The 20,806-nt window shown below is 40.9% G+C and overlaps 1 protein-coding gene across 2 annotated transcripts in view; it reads right to left on the reverse strand.

The window, feature by feature from the left end:
• Window positions 1–20,806, reverse strand: part of LOC135202559 (peroxisome assembly protein 12-like) — a 165,626-nt gene that overhangs the window by 105,350 nt on the left and 39,470 nt on the right. For both annotated transcript variants that reach the window (XR_010311759.1, XM_064232039.1), the window contains exon 4: window positions 20,229–20,320. Coding sequence is in view for 1 of the 2 variants with exons in the window: in XM_064232039.1 (XP_064088109.1) it covers window positions 20,229–20,320 (92 nt within the window). In the remaining variant the exon portion in view is untranslated. The remainder of the gene's footprint in view (window positions 1–20,228; window positions 20,321–20,806) is intronic.

A 20,806-nucleotide genomic window follows, 5' to 3' on the forward strand; every position in this document is an offset into this window, starting at 1 on the left:
TAAATGCCCTTTCCCATTACATCCGAAACAAGTTAATTCTGAGCCACTAGATGCCACTTTATTCTTACAAACCTTAGACGTATGACCAGGTTTTCCGCATGTAAAACAGGAATAGTCACTTTTACTTGCATTGCTATTACTAGAACTGAAACCGTTACTGCTTTGTCCTTCACCAGACGAAGGATCATTTCTCTTCTTACTAACACTTAAATTATGAATCAGACTAACTTCGTCTGCTAGCCTAGTTGCTCCTGCAAAAGATACTTCTTGCCTATCTTCTGTGTAAAGCTTAATCTCAGGGGATATGTTATCTTTGAAGTTTTCTAACAACACTAAGTTCTTTAAACCATCAAAATCCTCAACTTTAGCAGAAGTTAACCAATCAAAAAACAGCCTTTCTAACTTCTAACTGTATTCTACATAAGTAATATTCCCGTCCTTCCTCAAAATTCTAAATTTCTTATGGTACGCCTCCGGTACTAACCTGTACGCGCTAAGAACAGTTTCTTTCACGATATCATAATCATCACATTCATCCTTAGACATACAACTATACACAGTAAGCACCCTACCACTCAAAATTGACTGTAAATATAGAGTCCACATTTCTTTAAGAGAACCCACTCGTTCCATTAACTTCTCAAAACACATGAAATATTTTGTTACATCTTCCTCATCAAACTTTGGTACTAATTTCAACACTGCACTCATACCTAACCCATCAGCTCCACTTTCATTCTCGCCTGTCTGACTGTTACGAGCACTTTGCCTTAACCTATCGATTTTCAATTTATGCATACGTACTTTCTCTCTTTCTTCCTACTACATTAGCAACATTTCTCTCTCTTGCTCTTGCTTCATTTTCATTACTTCTCTCTCTTGCTGCATTTTCATTCCTTCTCTCACTTGCTGCATTTTCATTGCTTCTCTCTCTTGCTGCATTTTCATTACTTCTCTCTCAGCCGCTCTTTCATCTCTCTCATACTTTTCCCTTTCTTTCCTTTCAACATGGAGATCATTCCCCTCTAGACCTAGAAGCTTACTCAACTCAATAAACTCTTTCATCATCTCACTCATTCTGGTTCTTTCTATATTCTCCCTGTTTCAATGTTACGGTGCTGAATAGCCTGGCCAAAGGTCGCCAAATGTTATGAACCCTGAGAGGGCCGCTACAGGTTTGATAATATAATAAACAAAAAGATTCAACACCAACAGTTGAAACTCGGGATACCAATATAGAAAGAAACTCCAACAGAACAAAGGTTTATTTACAAGCTTACTAACAAAGATAAATGCAGAGTGGTTTCTCCTATTTACATAACAAAAGTAAAATCTTACAATGCGTGAACTGGGGAAACAGTGAGGTAATGAAAATACTTGCTGACCAGTTTTGCAACTGTCGAAAATCAATGCTTGAAGTGATGGCTTCACAAAGGAGAGCTGTAGAACTTTAGACGTCTTCTTGACTCCGTCAGAAAACAATGTTTGTTCTTGATACTCGAAGGGTAGGAACTCCTCAAAACCACTTGTAAGACGTTTTTTCTCTGAAGGGTTGCTCAATCGTTGGAAATCTCCCTTTCCGAGTTTCCGAGTAAGGACGACTTAACTTCTGTCTCTCTCTCTCACTGTCGACGACTTGACTTGACTCCGACCATTTTCTTGAGCGCCTTCTTCCTCTCTTATCCTTTGTCTGTTCCTTCTTCTCTTATCTCTCTGTGATGATCTCTCACTGATGATCTCTGCTGCTCTTACTTCGTCAGTCATATATATACGGCGACCTGGGGGCAGGGCCTACGGGGGGCGGAGCATGACAATGAACGTCACAGACTCCCGAGACGACAGGAAATTCTTAGATGTTGGCGCCTGTTGAGTTCCATATCCCACCTGACGATTCTAGAACAACCATGAGAACAGGCGCCTCCAACACATGAGCGAATGCCTCTTTGCTGCAGACCTACTTGAAGAAGATGCATTTCCCTTTCCTTTAATATATTTTACTTCGCTGTAAAGCGATTACCATGACACAGAGACAGAGGAACCATTAACAGGGGAGAGTCCCCCACCGGAGACCAGAACTCTCCCAGTCTCCATTGCAGAGACCGAAGATGAAGACGCCCATGAGGGACCAGCTTCTCCAAGGAAGACGACACTCCCAGAAGAACCTGCCACTGATGAGCTGACTGATGTGATTCAGACAGGAAGTTGTGCGCCACCTCCCGCAACTTCTCTAATCTCTGATCTGATGGAAAAACCTTTGCCAATGTCGTATCGATGACCATGCCCATGTAGAGAATCCTTTGACTAGGTACAAGGTTCGACTTTTCCTGGTTGACTAATATGCCCAGTTCCAGACAAAACCGAAGTAGACAATCCCTGTCCTGCATCAGCTTCTTCCTGGAAACTGCCAAGACTAACCAATCATCGCGGTACCTCAGCAAACGGATCCCCTGAGCATGGGCCCAACTTGACACGAGAGAGAAGACCCTTGTGAACACTTGAGGGGCTGTCATCAGCCCGAAGCACAAGACTCTGAACTCGAAGACCTTGTCCCCAAGAGAGAAGCGAAGGAACTTCCTGGACGTCGGATGAACAGGGATTTGGAAGTATGCATCCATTAAGTCTATCGACAGCATGAAGTCACCTTCCTTCACGGCTGCCAACACTCAGCGCGGGGTCTCCATCTTGAACCATGTCTTCCTGATGAGTGATTCAAGGTGGATAAGTCGATCACAGGCCTCCATCCTCCCAACGCCTTGTCCAGCATTTTCTTTACTTCCTCCCGGAGAGCCAAGAACTTCAGAGAATCTGGAGGATATGCCTTCCTGAGCTGCGGCTTGTCCGACAGAGGAGGAGAGAAGTCGAATGGCAGAAGGTATCCCACCCTGAGGACATCTACCACCCACTTCTCTGCCACATAACTCTGCCACTTGGCCCAATGCCTGCCAGGCAACCCCCCACCCATGGCACAGGAGAGGGAGAGGCACCTAACTTACCCTCTTTACCTCTGCCTCTGGGTCCCTTCTTGGCTTAAAGGAACGAGAGCGAAAGGGGCTTTGATCTTCTGACTTAGGCTGAGTCGAACGGGAAGGCCCTGCCGAACTCGAAGTCCTCAATGGCCTACCAGGCGACGATCTCCTTGACTGCTGACGATCTCCTTGACTGCTGCTGGACAGGGGGAGGAGGAGGAGCCGGGCATCTCCGAGGACGAGACTTCGACTTAGACACGGCCTGGTGCACCAGTCTGTCTTTGGTGTCAGCCCGGCGCCAGTCTATCACATTCTCGAGCTCTGTCCGAGGAAACAAATATTGGGACTCCAACAGATCTCCGTTCCTCAATGCCAGCAAGGACTCGGTGTCGAGCGATCTCTCCATCCTAGACAAAGCCATGTCCCTTCTAATCAGTAGACGGTTAGCCCATAAATTAGCACCGAGGTGAGCCATATATGAAAATGCCTTGCCCCCGGACTACAACAGACTGGCAAGCAAGGCTGCACTCACCAACCCTTCCGGGGACCTGTCGTAAGCTATCTTGGCAACAACCACAGACCAGAAGTCCAGCCAAGAAACTGTCTACAACATGGAGGCCACCGTAGATTCCAATGCTGAGGCATTCTGCGGAGACAAGGACAGAGCCAACGACCTCACCTGCTCAAGTCAATCCCGGCTTCAGGCATGATGTCTCGGTTAAAATGGCGCGACAACAAAAAGGCAGAGCTTGTGGCATAGTACTTCCTATGTCTCGTGAGAAGCGGAGGTAGTAGCTTGTAGAGCCCCTAGAGCGAAGCAAACTGTCCTGACTGAACTTGCCCTGACAAAGGAAGCTGAAGAGATGATTTGGGGTCCTGAGTAGCTCCCACTAAGCAAGAAGGAGTGTAAGACGACCAAGCCTGAGTCCTACTTTCCAAATTGTTAAACCCACGAATGAGATCAATAACTTCCGAAAAGGAAGACAAAAACTTTTGCGTGTCTCCCTCATCCTGCTCCGGCAATGGAGACCGACGACAAGAAGGATGTGCAGGCTCCTCTAAGGCACCTTCCCCACTAAAATTAAGGGAAGGGTTAGCAGCCTAACAGCCCGAAACCCCAGCTAACCAGTCTGGGCTGGGTCCATGCGTCTGCTTCTGAAACAAACACTAGGAACATCACTTACCCCAACAGATGACTCATTAACATGTCCATGAATGGCCACGGGTGTGGCGGACGTACGAACGTGAGATAGGGGGGAATTCCAAACACTTGAGATCGAAGGAGAATCCCCTAGAGTCGAACTCTTGGAAGCACCAGTGAGAGAGGCAGGCAAACACTCCTGCTGCACCAACTTCGCATTCACTACCTTCGACCTCTTGACAGGCGCCTTGAGATCCTTATGGCAATGAATAGGCCTTGGACAAAAAGGAGCACTTACATCATGTGCACGGGCAGGGGAGTTGTAACATGCTTGCGATGTGCATGGACGGGGAAGGTTGCAACACGCTGGCGATGCGCACAAACGGGGGGGGTGGGTGGGGGGTGGGCGGTGTAACACGCCCGTGATTCGAAGCAGAGGACGAAGCATCCCCTGCAGATTGCACACAGGAAGGAACACTAACACTGCCCAAAACACTAGCACTCTCGGGAACACGTCCGCATTGTTCCTCCCTCGTAGGCGAAGAAAGGGCGAAGTCCTTGGCCTTCCAACGCTTGATACGCCGACGGGGTGTAGAGGGGAAAGAGTGAGAGGAAAACAGCACTGGTTTCTTATGCAAACTCTTCTCAGGAGGTGGGTACGAAGCAACACGTTTCCTACCAATCCTCCCAACCGATAAGGCAGCCAACTTGACATCCAAAACAGAGTCCAACCTCTGAAGCACTGCCTGGCATATAACCTCAGACTGACGTGCCAGAGAATGCTGTGATGACAAGGAAGGGAGATGTAGCGAACTGGGCAGCAGGGATGACGTCGCGGCTGAGAGAGGCAGATCAGAGGAGATGACTGGGAGAGACGTCATCGATGGGAGTGATGTCACGGCTTCCCCTCAGTGCGAGGGGGAATCAGATGCCACTGGCGGAGGAATACATCAACGGGGCTGACACCACGGCGTCTCTCCGACTCGAAGAAGCGGCAGCAGACACTGGCGGAGCAATAGAAGATGGCCGACTTCAGCTACCCACGAAGACGAGGCCATGAGGAGGGGGGATGGCCTTGCCAGTCCGGGGAAGGGGTGGGTGCAAGCTTCCACAAAATGCGCTAGAAACCCCTCCAAGGACGGGGACCCCCTAGTCCAAGCATCTTCCAAATCACCATCATTTTGGACGCCTCCAACTCTGGAAAAAAAGAGATTGATGAAAAAGCCTCACCCTTCTTGGAAATCAAATTAACTCCCGAGGAAGAAGGGGCTACATTACAAACCTCACCCTGGTGGCCTCCTGATACTTCCAGCAACGAATCAATGGAAGAAAAGGAAGGAGACACGGAACAACGCTACAATGGGGGTTGACTACTGCAGGAGACGAAACATCAGGAAGAGGCGAAAAACCCTCCCAATTAGGAAGAGTCGAAACCCTCCAATGTTCTCTCTTGCCATAAAATGACTTCCATTGCTTTTTAGGCCATGCCCGGCATTCTTTGCAAGGATTCGTTGTAGTACAAAAATTAGAATGACACCTACTGCACGTTATGTGAGGGTCAGTCGCTGCCGAAGCCAAAAATGAGAACACAGAAAACCTGGAACTTCAGGGCACATACGTTGATGCCGAGAAGGAGCAGAAGTAGTCATAATATCAGCCAAACACACACACACACTAGACACAAGCGAAACGGGCAATGAACCAGGAAAAGGCCAAGAGTTAACACGACTCTCGCCCAGGCGGTCAAAGAAAGACTGGCATAGCGGTGTGGTCCTTGACCACTCCTCACCCAACCTACTCATGCGTTGCTAGATATCACAAGATTCCTTGCTTTCATCTGCTTTTCAACCAGATCCAGTTAGGCGCTAGAAATTATCTTATTGTTAAGACTGAAGGTTTGTTCGCGTATGAACAAAATAAAATTTTGAAAATTTTACTTCATATAACTTACTGTTTCATGACTTTACACTCTTAATTTAACTTTTCAACACATTAACCCTTAAACGCCTATTGGATGTATTTTACGTTGACAAAAATTGTCTGTTGGGTGCTTAATTGATGTAAAATATGTCGACGCTAAAAAGTTTTTTTAAATATTAGCTTAAAAATAGTTATAGGCCTACTTGGCAAAAAATTTTGAATCATGCACCTTGAGGGATGCTGGAAGTTCACGGATCAAGCTGTTGTTTTGTTTACAAGCGTTACCCAGGCGCACATGCGCGAATTTCTTTCTTCTCGCACTAAAAAGCATCAGCGACACATCTCAGAAATTATTTCGTCAATTTGTCATAATTTTTGCACCGTTTTATATTAGCCGTTACATAGAGTTTTATATATGAAAATGTGCGCAATTTCATGCAGAGTACAACAAAAAACAACCCATGGTTATCAGTTTTGAAATATTTTCGTATAAATAACGATAAGTGCCAAAATTTCAACCTTCGGTCAACTTTGACTCAACTGAAATGGTCGAAAAACGCAATTGTAAGCTAAAACTCTTACATTCTAGTAATATTCAATCCTTTACCTTCATTTTGCAACAAATTTGAAGTCTCTAACACAATATTTCGATTTATGGTGAATTTTTGAAAAAAAACTTTTTCCTTACGTCCGCATGGTAACTCTGCCGAAAAAATCAGAAATTCTTTCGTCAAATTGTTGTAATGTTTGCACCGTTTTATATTAGCCGTTACATAAAGTTTTATATATGAAAATGTGTGAAATTTCATGTAGAATACAACAAAAAACAACCCATGGTTGTAGCTTTTATCAGTTTTTAAATATTTTCATATAAATAACGATAAGTGCCAAAATTTCAACCTTTGGTCAACTTTGACTCGACAGAAATGGTGGAAAAACGCATTTGTAAGCTAAAACTCTTACATTCTAGTAATATTCAATCATTTACCTTCATTTTGCAACAAATTGGAAGTCTCTAGCACAATATTTCGATTTATGGTGAATTTTAGAAAAAAAAAACTTTTTCCTTAAGTCCGCACGGTAACTCTGCCGAAAAAATCAGAAATTCTTTCGTCAGATTGTCGTAATGTTTGCACCATTTTATATTAGCCATTACATAAAGTTTTATATATGAAAATGTGCGCAATTTCATGTAGAATACAACAAAAAAACAACCCATGGTTGTAGTTTTGAAATATTTACATATAAATAACGATGTGCCAAAATTTTAACCTTCGGTCAACTTTGACTCGACCGAAATGGTCGAAAAACGCAATTGTAAGCTAAAACTCTTACATTCTAGTAATACTGAATCATTTACCTTCATTTTTCAACAAACTGGAAGTCTCTGGCACAATATTTCGATTTATGGTGAATTTTTGAAAAACACGTTTTCCTTACGTCAGCACGGTAACTCTGCCGAAAAAATCAGAAATTCTTTCGTCAAGTTATCGTAATGTATGCACTGTTTTACATTAGCCGTTACATAAAGTTTTATATATGAAAATTTGCGCAATTTCATGTAGAATACAACCAAAAATAACTCATGGTTGAAGCTTTTATCAGTTTTGAAATATTTTCATATAAATAACAATAATTAGAAAAAATTCGACCTTTGGTCAACTTTAACTCGACCAAAATGGTCGAAAACTGCAATTGTAAGCTACAACACTTACAGTTTAGTAATATTCAATCAATTACCTTCATTTTGCAACAAACAGGAAGTCTCTAGCACAATATTTCGATTTATGGTGAATTTTTGAAAAACAACTTTTTTTACATCCGTGCGTTACGAATTCATGCATCATATTGTGATAATATTTTCTCTGTGTTGCTTTGATCGCTTTACAATTTGTTATATACCAAAATCATTGCAATTTAGTGTACAATACAATGAAAAAAATTAACTCATTAGCTTTACCCGTCTTGCTCACAGCGCGATTTGTATGCAATTATATATGAAATGTTTTTTGCGCTGTCATATATTCCAATATTTATATATGATAATGATATTTTTTCCATTTCTGATGGTTGCAAACTAAACTCCAGGCAATGAAAAAAAAAGGAGCCAAAAATTAACTCTTAATCTTGAAAACGAAGCGTGCTGTGATTTTTTTTTTTCCCGCTTCGGCACTCACTCCCGAATGCCCCCGGCATATGGGAGACACTTTCGGAAATACCAGCTCGTCGTTTAAGGGTTAATAATAGAAAAATGTGAAAAGGGGGACTTTTTGGATTGACTGGAACAAATTATCCTGATTCCCTTAATTTCTTATGGGGATATTTGTTTCATATTTTGAACAGCCTTATGGAACGGAATAAGTTCGAAGTACGAGGTACTACTGTATATACAAATATATATACACACACACACATATATATATATATATATATATATATTATATATATATATATATATATGAAACTAGTGTATTTAAGTAACAATCAATGTTTATTGAAAGGCTTACTAATAGGCACTGTCACTTTCACTCCATGGTATCTCTATAGCTTTTGATATATTTAGAATTATATTATTATTAGAAAGTATATTCATATGAATACTCTAAAATTTCTCTAAGTTGTTCCTCTGCTCCAGATTTTACACTAGGCGTTAGGAGCCAAATTTTCATGTTAGTTCTGAAGGCAATACTGTAGATCTAGCTTAAAATGGACCACTGCTGTGGTGTCATACCTGTCACCTACACTAGCGATTGTGGCGCCACCGCAAAATTTTAGTCTGCCACGGTAGGGAACCTAGAGCTTGATAACTGTTTGGTAAGACCATTGAATAAAAAAGAAATTATATACTGCATGTAATAAGAAAACTTCAATATAATGAGTCTTTTAGAATATTTCCCTCATGGAAAATTACGAAAAGGAGCTAAGAGACAATGGAAACAGGAAAGGGATCATGCAAAAACTGACAATGTAAATAGGATCAGTACTCTGGGAATGCTCAGGGCAAAACAACATTTGTATTTTGGCATGAAAATGGAATAATATTCTGAAACATTGTTCTGTAACAAACCCCCAACATATTGATAAAACACTTCACAATGAAAAAATTTTGGAGTCAAACACAGTGGTGTCTACATTATAAAGACCAAAAGAGTAATGGCATGGACCACATTCATATTTTCTAGAAAAAAAATCTCAAAAATAAAAGAAATCTATCTTATTTATTACATAATATATGTGGACTAAGATATTACTCTTGTTAATGCAAGGAATAAACTTGAGAAGGTGCAATTCTTGAAGATAAAGGCAAATAATAATCATAGCAGAAACTTTTATGCCCTCAGCAAATGTTTCAATGATATCATTTCGTGTACACAATAAGTACATACTATACAGTCATGACCAATACATAACCATAAATGCAGGACATACCAGCCCTGTTATTTTTTCTTGGATATTTGGGTTCTTATAAGAAAATGTGTAAGAATAAATTCTGAAGTCTGAAAACACTGTTGAATAAAACCCAGATGAAATGTTATTTTATTACACACCATAATATCACATATCATTCTGCCATAAACCCAAATAACCTAAATCAGTTATCAAAAGGGATCTTTAATCATTTTATTTTTTCATTTCACATTATTCCAAAGATTCTCATTCTTCTCTGGCCTATTCATAACTCAGAAAAGAAATTAACCAGTTTAATGCAACATCTGCCATCCCACTTAAAATCCCATACTATCTGCATCCATTCCATCCTTCTTTCTATAGTGCAAGCTTAATTGGGTCATCTATTTATTAGGTACTACAAGCACAAAATACCAATGACCAGCTCTGTTTATTAATCCTTAATGGTTCGATACCCTCATATGAGTAACAATACTAACAGATTATGAGTGGTGGATGGATTACCTCCAGGTGAGTATCAATACTACGCACCATCGATTTGGAGAAATCTGGCGGGAAAGATGTTCCATTACTTCAATAGTCCATAAATTTTACTAATGGAAACTTTTAGACTGACTCAGCTCGCCAATTCTAGGCATCCCATGATTCAGTTGTGTATACTTGACTTCAAGGGGGGCACGTAGAGCCTCTCTATCTGATGGCGTCTTTTTATAGACGTACGTGTTTGCTAATAAATATACACAGGGGTTGTTGTTGGTTTTAGTTCTCGTCTTTTATGATAGCATATCAGTTAAAATTGTAATTTTGCCAAGAAAAGAGCAAAAAAAAAAAAATTTAAAAACAAGCATAATCCAAAAAAGTTAATGCATCTTCGATCTCGGTAAATTTACGTAAATATTTTACAACATATATATTAGAATCTCTTACTGATTTTAGTTCTTATCTGTTACATCTATTAAGATATTGTGTGTCCTGTACTAATTATAATTTTACAAAACAAAATAAAATTATTTGAAACAACATGTATTACTTGGTAAAATTTACAACTGTCTTGTAAAAGAGGTACCACAAGGGGTGGTAAATAGTAGTCATTTTCAACTTCTTGTGGAAGGTAGGGAACATTTTTTAGAATTTTTCTTACACCATGTGCATTTGCATATCTTCCGCTTTCCATTGATAAGTTTTTTCTTAAATTCTTCTTCTTCTTTCCCACGGTTATCCCTACATTAAGTTTTAATTTGATTTTGATTTATATAGATTTATGGCATTATGCCAAGCACTGGGGCAACTAAGGCCATTCAGCGCTGAAATCACAAATTTTGGAAGTAAATTGTATTTTTCCTAACTATACAAACCTGAGATCCTGCACATAAGGAATTACTTTCGGCGTAGCTGGAATTACGGCCGTTAAATTCTTGAACAAGGTGGTTAGGCAGTAACTACCGTGTGGCAGGCGGGTAGGCTAGTCTGCCCGGATGTAAACACTCCACTTTGCCTTTCGGCCCAGGTTCAGATCGAGGGGTGGCATGAGGTGGGCATGAATGTAAAGGACCTCTGGTTTGTATACTTAGGAAAAATACAATTTACTTCCAAAAATTATTTGTTCCTACACAATATACAAACCCTTAGTCCTTTACATAAGGAATCTGAGTGAGCCTCTAGAACTGACTGGAGTTCTACACACCTAGGCTACTCCTCCTGGTTGTAAGAGCGAGGAGGAGTGCCCTGCCTTTGACAACTTGATTGGAGTATAGGAGCTGCATGATCAGGAGTCAGACTTCTGGGCCTTTTCGAAATGAGTGAGGAATCGTAACTCATCCGAAGATGGGCTGTGAAGAATATTGGAGTCCGAGGCATTAATGCAAAGTTCTGAGAAGGGTTTGCATTATTACCAGTCTCCTTCCTCCCCTTGCTAGAGGAAGGAACGGGATTGCTTCTATAATTCTGATAAGAAACATAAAAAGGATGCTCTATGTGTAACCTTACCGCATCAATCGCCTGACCAGCCAGTGTAAGTTCGAGTCCTATCCTCAACCCAAAGGAAGAGGAGTGGAAGGACGAGGTGGGGAAGGTGGAGAGGCCAGTCACTCTTGCACCCTTCTTACCTCTAGAACTGCACACCATAGGCGAGATGCAACTTGTCCTCTTGAAGGAGCTGGGAAGCAAACACAAACTGCAAGCATCCACCACCGGTCTAAGGAACTGAGGTTCCAAGGACCTGTGGACAGGCCTGAAGGGAAAAATAAATATGGTTGCAATGAGACCTTATCTATCTTCCTGTCTGATATATTCTTCGGAGTGATGACAAGTACACATCCACTAGACTATCCAACTGCAGAGAAGTCTCTCACGGTCTTGTAATATTCCGCAGCGGATAAAGACACCGACACTCCATGGTGGGTGTCGATCCTTATGGGTACAGGAACACACCAACAGGACAAAGTAATGACTGATCTGGATCAACCAATACAAAGTCTACAGCGTAGCTCATGACGGTCTCGGACTCTTCAACAGCTGCCGACTGTGAGGCGAGCAGTCATGCATCCGAGACGTAGTCACATGACACTCGCCTTTTGAAGGGTTATGCCAAGAAACCATACAAATCGTCTATCTTGTTCGCCACCGATGTTGGGAGACAACATGATTATTCTCTCAAGGCATGCGCCCATCAGACAATAGTCAATTGCCTTCAAGAGACTGAGGTCCCTGATGGCAAGACAGAAGTTCTCATAGTAGTTGAATCTCAACTAAGGATAAACAATACTATATGCCAGTGAAAGACTAAGGTGAATGCAGACCTACGTCTTCACAGCTGAATCGAGAGATGTTAACTCTCAAGATTCTGAGCATAGAAAAAGTCCCGTCGATGACACCAACCAGTGAAGACGGCTTTAATCCCTGTTGTTTTACAGAGGACTGAAAACACTAAACCTCTATTTCATTGCTGTTTGGTGAGAAGTCAGAGTTTGCAATGAAAGCGAAGCGCCTTTCAGTAATGAAAACACAGGGGTTGTACTGCCTGAAGAACTGTTTCTCATGGAAAGAGTTTATTGAGTCTGGTAAGCTTCTAGGTCTAGAGGGGAATGATCTCCATGAGTATGTCGAAAGGAAAGAAAGGGAAAAGTATGAGAGAGATGAAAGAGCGGCTGAGAGAGAAGTAATGAAAATGCAGCAAGAGAGAGAAGCAATGAAAATGCAGCAAGAGAGAGAAGCAATGAAAATGTAGCAAGAGAGAGAAGCAATGAAAATGCAGCAAGAGAGAAAAGTAATGAAAATGAAGCAAGAGAGAGAAATGTTGGTAATGCAGCAGGAAGAAAGAGAGAAAGAACATATGCACGAGTTAGAAATAGCTCGCTTAAGGCAAAGTACTCGTAACAGTCAGACAGGCAAGAACGAAAGTGGAGCTGATGGTTCAAGTATGAGTGCAGTGCTGAAATTAGTACCAAAGTTTGATGGGGAAGATGTAACGAAATATTTCATGTGTTTTGAGAAGTTAATGGAAAGAGTAGGTTCTCCCAAAGAAATGTGGACTCTATATTTACAGTCAATTTTGAGTGGTAGGGCACGTACCGTGTATAGTTGTATGTCTAACGAGGAATGTGATTATTATGATATCGTGAAAGAAACTGTTCTTAGCGCGTACAGGTTAGTACCCGAGGCATACCGTAAGAAATTTAGAAGTTTGAGAAAGGACGAGAACATCACGTATGTAGAATGCGGTAAGAAGTTAGAAAGGCTGTTTTTTTATTGGTTAACTTTTGCTAAAGTTGAGGATTTTGATGGTTTGATGAACTTAGTGTTGCTAGAAAACTTCAAAGATAACGTATCCCCTGAGATTAAGCTTTATATAGAAGATAGGCGAGAAGTATCTTTTGCAGGAGCAACTAGGCTAGCAGACGAATATATTTTGACTCATAACTTAAGTGTAGGTAAGAAGCGAAATGATCCTTCGTCTGGTAGAGTACAAAGCAGTAAAGGTTTCAGTTCTAGTAATAGCAATGCGAGTAAAAGTGACTATTACTGTTATACATGCGGAAAACCTGGTCATACGTCTAAGGTTTGTAAGATTACAGTGGCATCTAGTGGCTCAGAATTAACTTTTTTCCGATGTAATGGGAAAGGGCATTTAGCGAGAAATTGTGCAGAAGAAAGGATAACGTTAGGAAAACCTGGTCATACGTCTAAGGTTTGTAAGATTAAAGTGGCATCTAGTGGCTCAGAATTAACTTTTTTCCGATGTAATGGGAAAGGGCATTTAGCGAGAAATTGTGCAGTAGAGAGGAAGAACGTTAAGAAACCAGTGTCTCTAGTTAACCTTTCGTCAAGTAGGGATGATGTGATGAGAGAAACTAGGAAATTTTTTGGTGAATTTCTGTCAGAAGGTGTAGTTTCCTTGGAGGAGTAGATTCGAGAGAAGTAGTCTTGCTTCGAGACACAGAGAGAGTGTGCCAAACAGGGCAGAAATCAATTTGGAAGAAAAAGTCATGTTAGGTGGATTTCCTAACACTTGTGTTCTTTGTACTTTGTTGAAATTAAACTTAGAAAGTCAAGTAGTGTCAGGAGAAGTGAAACTTGCAATTGTTGACAGTTTGCCCATTGATGGCGTTGACATTATTGTCGGTAATGACTTAGCTTTATCCAAGAATGTGAATCCTGTTGTGAGTGAGATTCCAGTGCCTGAAATGGTAGTAACTAGGTCAGGTTTAGATACAGACATAGACTACGGTCATAGTTTGTTCGTGGATTCGAACGAGTGTAATAGAGGTGGTGAGGTTGGTCTTGGCGTGAATGTGGCTGAGAGACCTGACTGACTCATTCAGTGACAGTGATAGCCAAACAGAAGTTGTAGCTGTCAAGAGTAACGTAGTCGATGTTGTGGAATCAAGTAATAGTTACGGTGATGAATTTGGCACAACCTTTTGAATAAGGATGAGCTAATCAAGTTTCAGAGAGAGGATGAGACACTAACCCAAATTTTTGAATGTGAACTGGATGATAATCTCGATAATGTGTGTAAGGAAACGTTTTGTTTGAAAGACAAAGTTTTGTGTCATGTTCGTCCTAAGTCAGGTAGTAAAGAGGAAATAACCGAACGATTAGTGGTTCCTAGGAAGCTTCACGAACTAGTTTTGAAGTTAGCACAAGATGAGCAAGGACGTTTGGCAGTAAATAAAACTTTCAGGTGTATTAGTAGGGCGTACTTTTGGCCTAAAATAAAAAGTGACGAAAAGAGGTATGTTTTAAGCTGTCATGAATGCCAAATTGCTGGGAAACCGAATCAAGTAGTTCCCAGAGCTCCATTGTGTAATATTCCTTCAGTATGTGAACCTTTAGAGAATGTAGTTATCGATATGGTCAGAACGTTGCCTAGAAGTAAGGGAGGGAGTATATATCTGTTTGACAATCATTGATAGACTAACTTGCTATCCAGAGGCGATACCCGTATGAAGCTGTAACGTGCGAACCGTAGTTAAATGATTGTTAGATTATTTTTCTAAGTTTGGTCTGCCTCGCACTATACAGAGTGATAATGGTAGTAATTTTGTATCCAAATATTTCAAAGATAGAATGAAAGAGTTAGGCATTAAACTCGTAACTTCCACACCTTATCACCCCGAATCACAAGGCATGGTGGAGCGGTTTAACCAAATGTTAAAGAGTTGTTTACAAAAACTGTGTAGTAACTTTGAATATGACTGGGAAGAAAAGTTATCTTTTGTTCTGTTAGCTTTAAGGTTGGCACCGAACGACACTGATTAGTCTTTTCGAGCTGGTTTTCGGTCACACCGCTAAAGGTCCTTTGGAAATGCTAAAATGTAACTTAATGGTTAAAGAGGATAGTGAGGACTACATAACTAATCTAGAGTATTATAAAAACAATTTAAGAGATGCTTGGCAACTAGTAAAGAAGAACGAGAGTGGGAGTCAAGGGGAGACTAAACGGAAACATGATCTTAGATCAAAAGGGAGAAGGTTCTGTGTAGGAGATAAAGTTTTAGTACTAGTCAAGAAAGAAGGTCCCTCTTTATCTTATAAGTTCGAAGGTCCATTTTTAATTTTGGAAAAGAGGGGAAACCTGAATTATTTAATAGATATGGGTAAGCGTAGAGCAAAGTGGCTGCATGTAAACTTGCTCAAGAAATATAACGAATGCCCCGTGCCTGTGGTAACGGTGTCTCAGAAAGAAATTAGTTTTGAGAAAAACTCCGAGATGCTTAAGAATTTCGAAGTTTTTAATCAGGGTTTAGAAAAGGAAAAATTGAGGGAAATACGTAATGTTTTAGTGAATTATCCTGAAACTATTAGTGACAAACTAGGCCTAACCAATGTTTTAGAACATGATATTGAGTTGCAGGACACAAAACCCATTAGGCAAAGTCCATATCGTCCGAGCCCAGAAAAGGCAGAATCTGTGAGGAAGGAAATTAGTTACATGCTAGATAATGATTTGATAGTATCTAGTGAGAGTGAATGGAGTTCCCCGGTAGTTCTGGTGAAAAAGGAAGATGGATCAGATAGATTGTGCATTGATTTCCGGAAGGTAAACAGTGTAACCATCTCAAAGCTTGATTTAGCTTAAGGTTATTGGCAAGTACCTTTAAGTGAACGAGCCCGGAAAATATCCGCCTTTGTAACGCCATTTGGTAGTTTTGAGCCCAAAGTTATGGCTTTTGGCTTGAAGAACCCAGCCAGTACCTTCCAAAGGTTAATGAATAAAGTTTTAAATGGTATCAACAACTGTGTCGTGTACTTAGATGATCTTGCGATATTTTCAGAGACTTGGGAGGATCATGTAAGAACTTTAGCAGGAGTCTTGCAAGCCCTTACCAAAGCGAATCTCGTTCTTAATCTAATTTGGGAAAGCCTCTATTACTTATCTAAGACATAAAGTAGGTCTCGGTAAAATTTGTCCTAAGGATCGTAACATAGAAGCTATCGTGAATTTCCCAATCCCAACAACTAAAAAACAGGCCATGAGATTTCTTGGAATGGTTTTGTATTTCCGTAGATTCGTGCCAAATTTCTCAGAAATAAGCGCTCCCATAACTAATCTGTTTAAGAAAGGATGCAGTTTTGTATTTGATGTCGCGTGTGTGGAAGCTTTCAACAAGTTAAAGGCTATAATGATTCACGAGCCAGTTCTATTACTACCTGATTTTGGTAAGGAATTTAGTTTAGCGATCGATGCCAGTCATATTTTCATAGGAGGGGTTTTGTTACAAGAAGTGCATGCAATGAAACTCTCAGTTGCCTATTATTCAAGGACACTGAATAAAGCTCAACAGAACTATTCCACTTTTGAAAAGGAATTTTTGGTTTAGTTACAGCCTTGCAACACTTTGAGATTTATGCACGTAGTAGTTCTGTTTTAACTGTGTATACTGATCATAATCCGTTGGTTTATTTGGAGAGGTTTAAGAATAAGAATAAACGTCTTATGCGTTGGAGTTTAGAATTACAAGACTATAACCTGAAGATAGTTCATATAAGGGGAAAGGATAATGTTATAGCTGATAGCCTCTCTAGAGATTTTTCAGAATGAGTAGCCTGACAACCGTTTTCTGTTTTAGCACAAGTGGGTGGGTGAATGGAGAAGTGTGTGTGTTTAGCTCGATTAAAGCTTTATGCAGAATTGTTCCCCTGCTGTTTGATTTCTTGTTTCTCTTCAGAAAAAAATAAAATCAGTTGATTTCATTTTTTTCTTTTGGGGGAACGTGTTATGGTAATCGCTCTATAGCAAGGAATTATATATTAAAGGAAATGAAAATGCATTTTCTTCAAGTAGGTCTGCAGCAAAGAGGCATTCGTGCAAGTGTTGGAGGCGCCTGTTCTCATGATTGTTCTAGAATCGTCAGGTGGGATATGGAACTCGACAGGCGCCGACGTGTCGTTAGGAACGCAGCGTATTATGATGCAACATTTCGTCTAGATCCTTCTAAAACGTTCCTGTCGTCTCGGGAGTCTGTGACGTTCGCTGGTAGACCCCACCCCCATGTCGCCGTATAAATACGACTGACGAAGTAGGAGAGATGAGAGCAGAGCAGAGATCATCAGTGAGAGATCATCAGAAAGAGACAGGAGAAGAAGGAACAGACGAAGGATAAGAGAAGAAGGCACACGAGAGTTTGGTCGGATTCAGGTCAAGTCGTCCAGTTAGAGAGAGAACGACAGAGGTATTCCAACGTAGAGCAAGCCTTCAGAGAAGAAACGTCCTACAAGTTGGTTTTGAGGAGTAACCTGACCTTCGAGTATCAAGAATAGACATTGTTTTCTGCAGTACGGAGTCAAGAAGACATCTAAAGCTCTACAGCTCTCCTTTATGAAGCCATCGCTTAAAGCATTGATTTTTGACAGCTGCAAAACTGGCCAGCAATTTTTTATTTTCATTACCTCACTGTTTCCCCAGTTCATGCATTGTAACATTTTACTTTTTTTATGTAAATAGGAGAAACCATTCTGCAATTACCTTTGTTAGCAAGCTTGTAAATAAACCTTTGTTCTGTTTGCGTTTCTTTCTATATTTGTATCCCGTTTCAACTGTTGGTGTTGAATCTTTTTTGTTTATTATAATATCGAACCTGTAGCGGACCTCGGGTATTCGTAATACACGGTGAGCGTACTCAGCTGTCTGGACCTTGGAGCTGGAGAGAGGAGGTACCAGCGGTGGCTGGTACCTCCATGGTCCCCGTCTTCTTCTTCCCTGAGGAAGGAGAGACGGGCTCCGTTCCCGGAGGGACGGAAGGACCAGAGGAAGACCCACCTGTCTCACCGGAGTGAGACAGACCCTTAGAAGTCCCGTAACGAGACTTCTTATGGGGGGGGGGAGACCACCTTCTCTTCTACGGCAAAGCCTTAGGAGTCGAAGGGGTGGAGATATGACAATATGATGATCTCGAAGAGGAGGATGACGACACCTGACGAACTCTCTTCCTCTTCGATTCCTCAAAATTCTGCCAGACTTCTATCATCAGGAATAGATAAACATCACAGGGCAGCGCAAAAGCTTCTTCCAGTGACGTAACTCCAGGGTAGTAGTGGTAAATGAATATGATTACCAGCAGGGGATCAGTACACACACTCGAGGATCGGTATCACATGCTGCAAGTCATAGGTACAATTCCAAGGCTAGGATAACCAATACGAAGAGCTATCCAACCAAAACTGCTGTAAACACAATCACCACTGTTAGTCTGTAAAAAGAGGAGAAAAATGATTAAAGTAATAAGGATACTCCTCTTGCATCCAAGGGCACTGCCCTCCAAAGAGAGAGGAGATCCCCCAAATACCAACACCATGCCCCCTCTTCTACCTTCGTCCGATAGTAAGTGAAAGGATGAAGGAGAAGAGAAATTACCATAAAAACAAAACAAGGACAAACCTCTGAAGTTCCCCTCGGTAATTCCCAAGCGTAAGTGTAAATTTCAGATGAATACATGTCTCGTTACAGGATCAAAATCACTCACGTTAAAGATATCTTGTCCTCACGTTAAAGGGCGAAAGAATGTAAATAATATGTTGGCATACCTTTGCCACCAACTCTTAACACAAGTAGAAAGGCAGCTACATAGGCTATCACAAAAGTGGGTTTGTATATTAATTGAATTGAACATTAATATCAAACTCCGTATATACATATTTAATTAAAAACAAAAGTAAACCAGAAAGATCCCACCGGGAAAAAAGCTAAACGACCAGTCAGCCAGAGCTCACAAACACACGTCTTCACCGGACGACAGCCAAAAGCAAAGGGGAGTGTTTACATCCAGGCAGGCTAGCCTACCCGCCTGCCACACGTAGTTACTGCCTAACCACCTTGTTCAAGAATTTAACGGCCGTAATTCCAGCTATGCCGAAAGTAATTCCTTATGTAAAGGACCGAGGGTTTGTATATCGTGTAGGAACAAACGGGAATTGACAAGACAAAGTTTTGAAAGGTGTTACAAGAAGAAAACCTCGAAAGTGCACTATGAAAAAATTGTTAGAAGAGGGTGGACAGTAAGATGGTAATAAGAGAATATGAAAGGAGGTACAGTAAAAGGAATGAAAGTAGTTGCAACTAGGGGCCGAAAGGACGCTGTAAAGAACCTTAAGTAATGCCTACATTGCACCAAATGAGGTGCACTGACGGCACTACTCCCCTACAGGGATCCCTACATTAAGGAGTCAGTTGCCTGATGCGCCTTTTCTTTTTTTTAGCCCGGTTCTTAAGGGTTAAGCAAAACTAGCCCATATAATCTTAGCAATGCAACCTTCAGTTTTCCTTTCCAGAGATGCCAAAGATTCATTCTCAACTGAGAACCTTTACCTCTACCTCACGTCTGATTTTTTCTACTCCACCCGTTTCTTAAATTGTTTTTTCAGTCCATTTTTAAAGCAGGTTACCTAGTTTAGCAATTAATCTTAATTATCTACCCATAATCTGTCCTGTAACTTTCAAATCCCCATCATTTCTATTAGTATTCCCCCTACACATCTCTTATCCTATCCAGATTCTCCTATATCTCGATACTTTCAGTAGTTACTCTAAAATTGTCATCAACTTCAAACACCAACATAAAGGTGCCTCACAGAGTAGTCAAAAACATCTAATATTTTCTACCATGCAGTTTTTTAAGTAACATACATTGATCTGACTAGACTTTTTCTTTCAGCACATTTATAGTTTTATTCTACATAACCTTTCAAGCACTTATTTCTCTCAGGCACCAGTCCACTACTTTCCTTAGAATTGCTGTACGCTTCTCCAAAAGAAAAATTGATTTTAAAAATCTAACACACCAATGATACTTTACCTTAGATAAAAGATAAGGCACAACCCTTCCCAAGACAAGTGAATTACTGGCCACAGCTTCAAGAAGAACCTCTGCAGATTAGCACTCCAACCCTAAAAAAATAAAAACTTTTTTAAGCAATTGGCTTATTTCCTAGGTTTACAAACAAGAGCCTTCCACAAACAGAATATCCTTTAGTGCAAGCTGAAAAGGATAATGAATCTTGGTAACAAGGTAATTTACTAGAGCTGGCAGGTGAAAGGAAGTAACTCCTCACTCATCTCCCTCACACCACTTCATTCTTTCCTTTGGCATCAAGGACAACATGGGTTGAGGTGAGTGCAACCTATATGAAAGGCTTTGGTTTGTATATTTTGGAAAAATATAAATTGTTTACAAAATTTGTTAGTGTCCCTATGGAAGTACAACCAACACCTCTCATATATGAATGACAGTAGGTCTCAGCCAGAAAAATGGAAATGGATTCCACCTAGAAATGCTATGCTGCCAGTTGCATATGGAAAAACAGGATTCTATGATTCCTGTAACCTCCCACTGGTCTGGTGAAAATTTTACCAAAGTGGCTGGACCCTAGGCCT

Source organism: Macrobrachium nipponense, chromosome 30 (genome assembly GCF_015104395.2).
Source record: "Macrobrachium nipponense isolate FS-2020 chromosome 30, ASM1510439v2, whole genome shotgun sequence".
NCBI lineage: Eukaryota > Metazoa > Arthropoda > Malacostraca > Decapoda > Palaemonidae > Macrobrachium > Macrobrachium nipponense.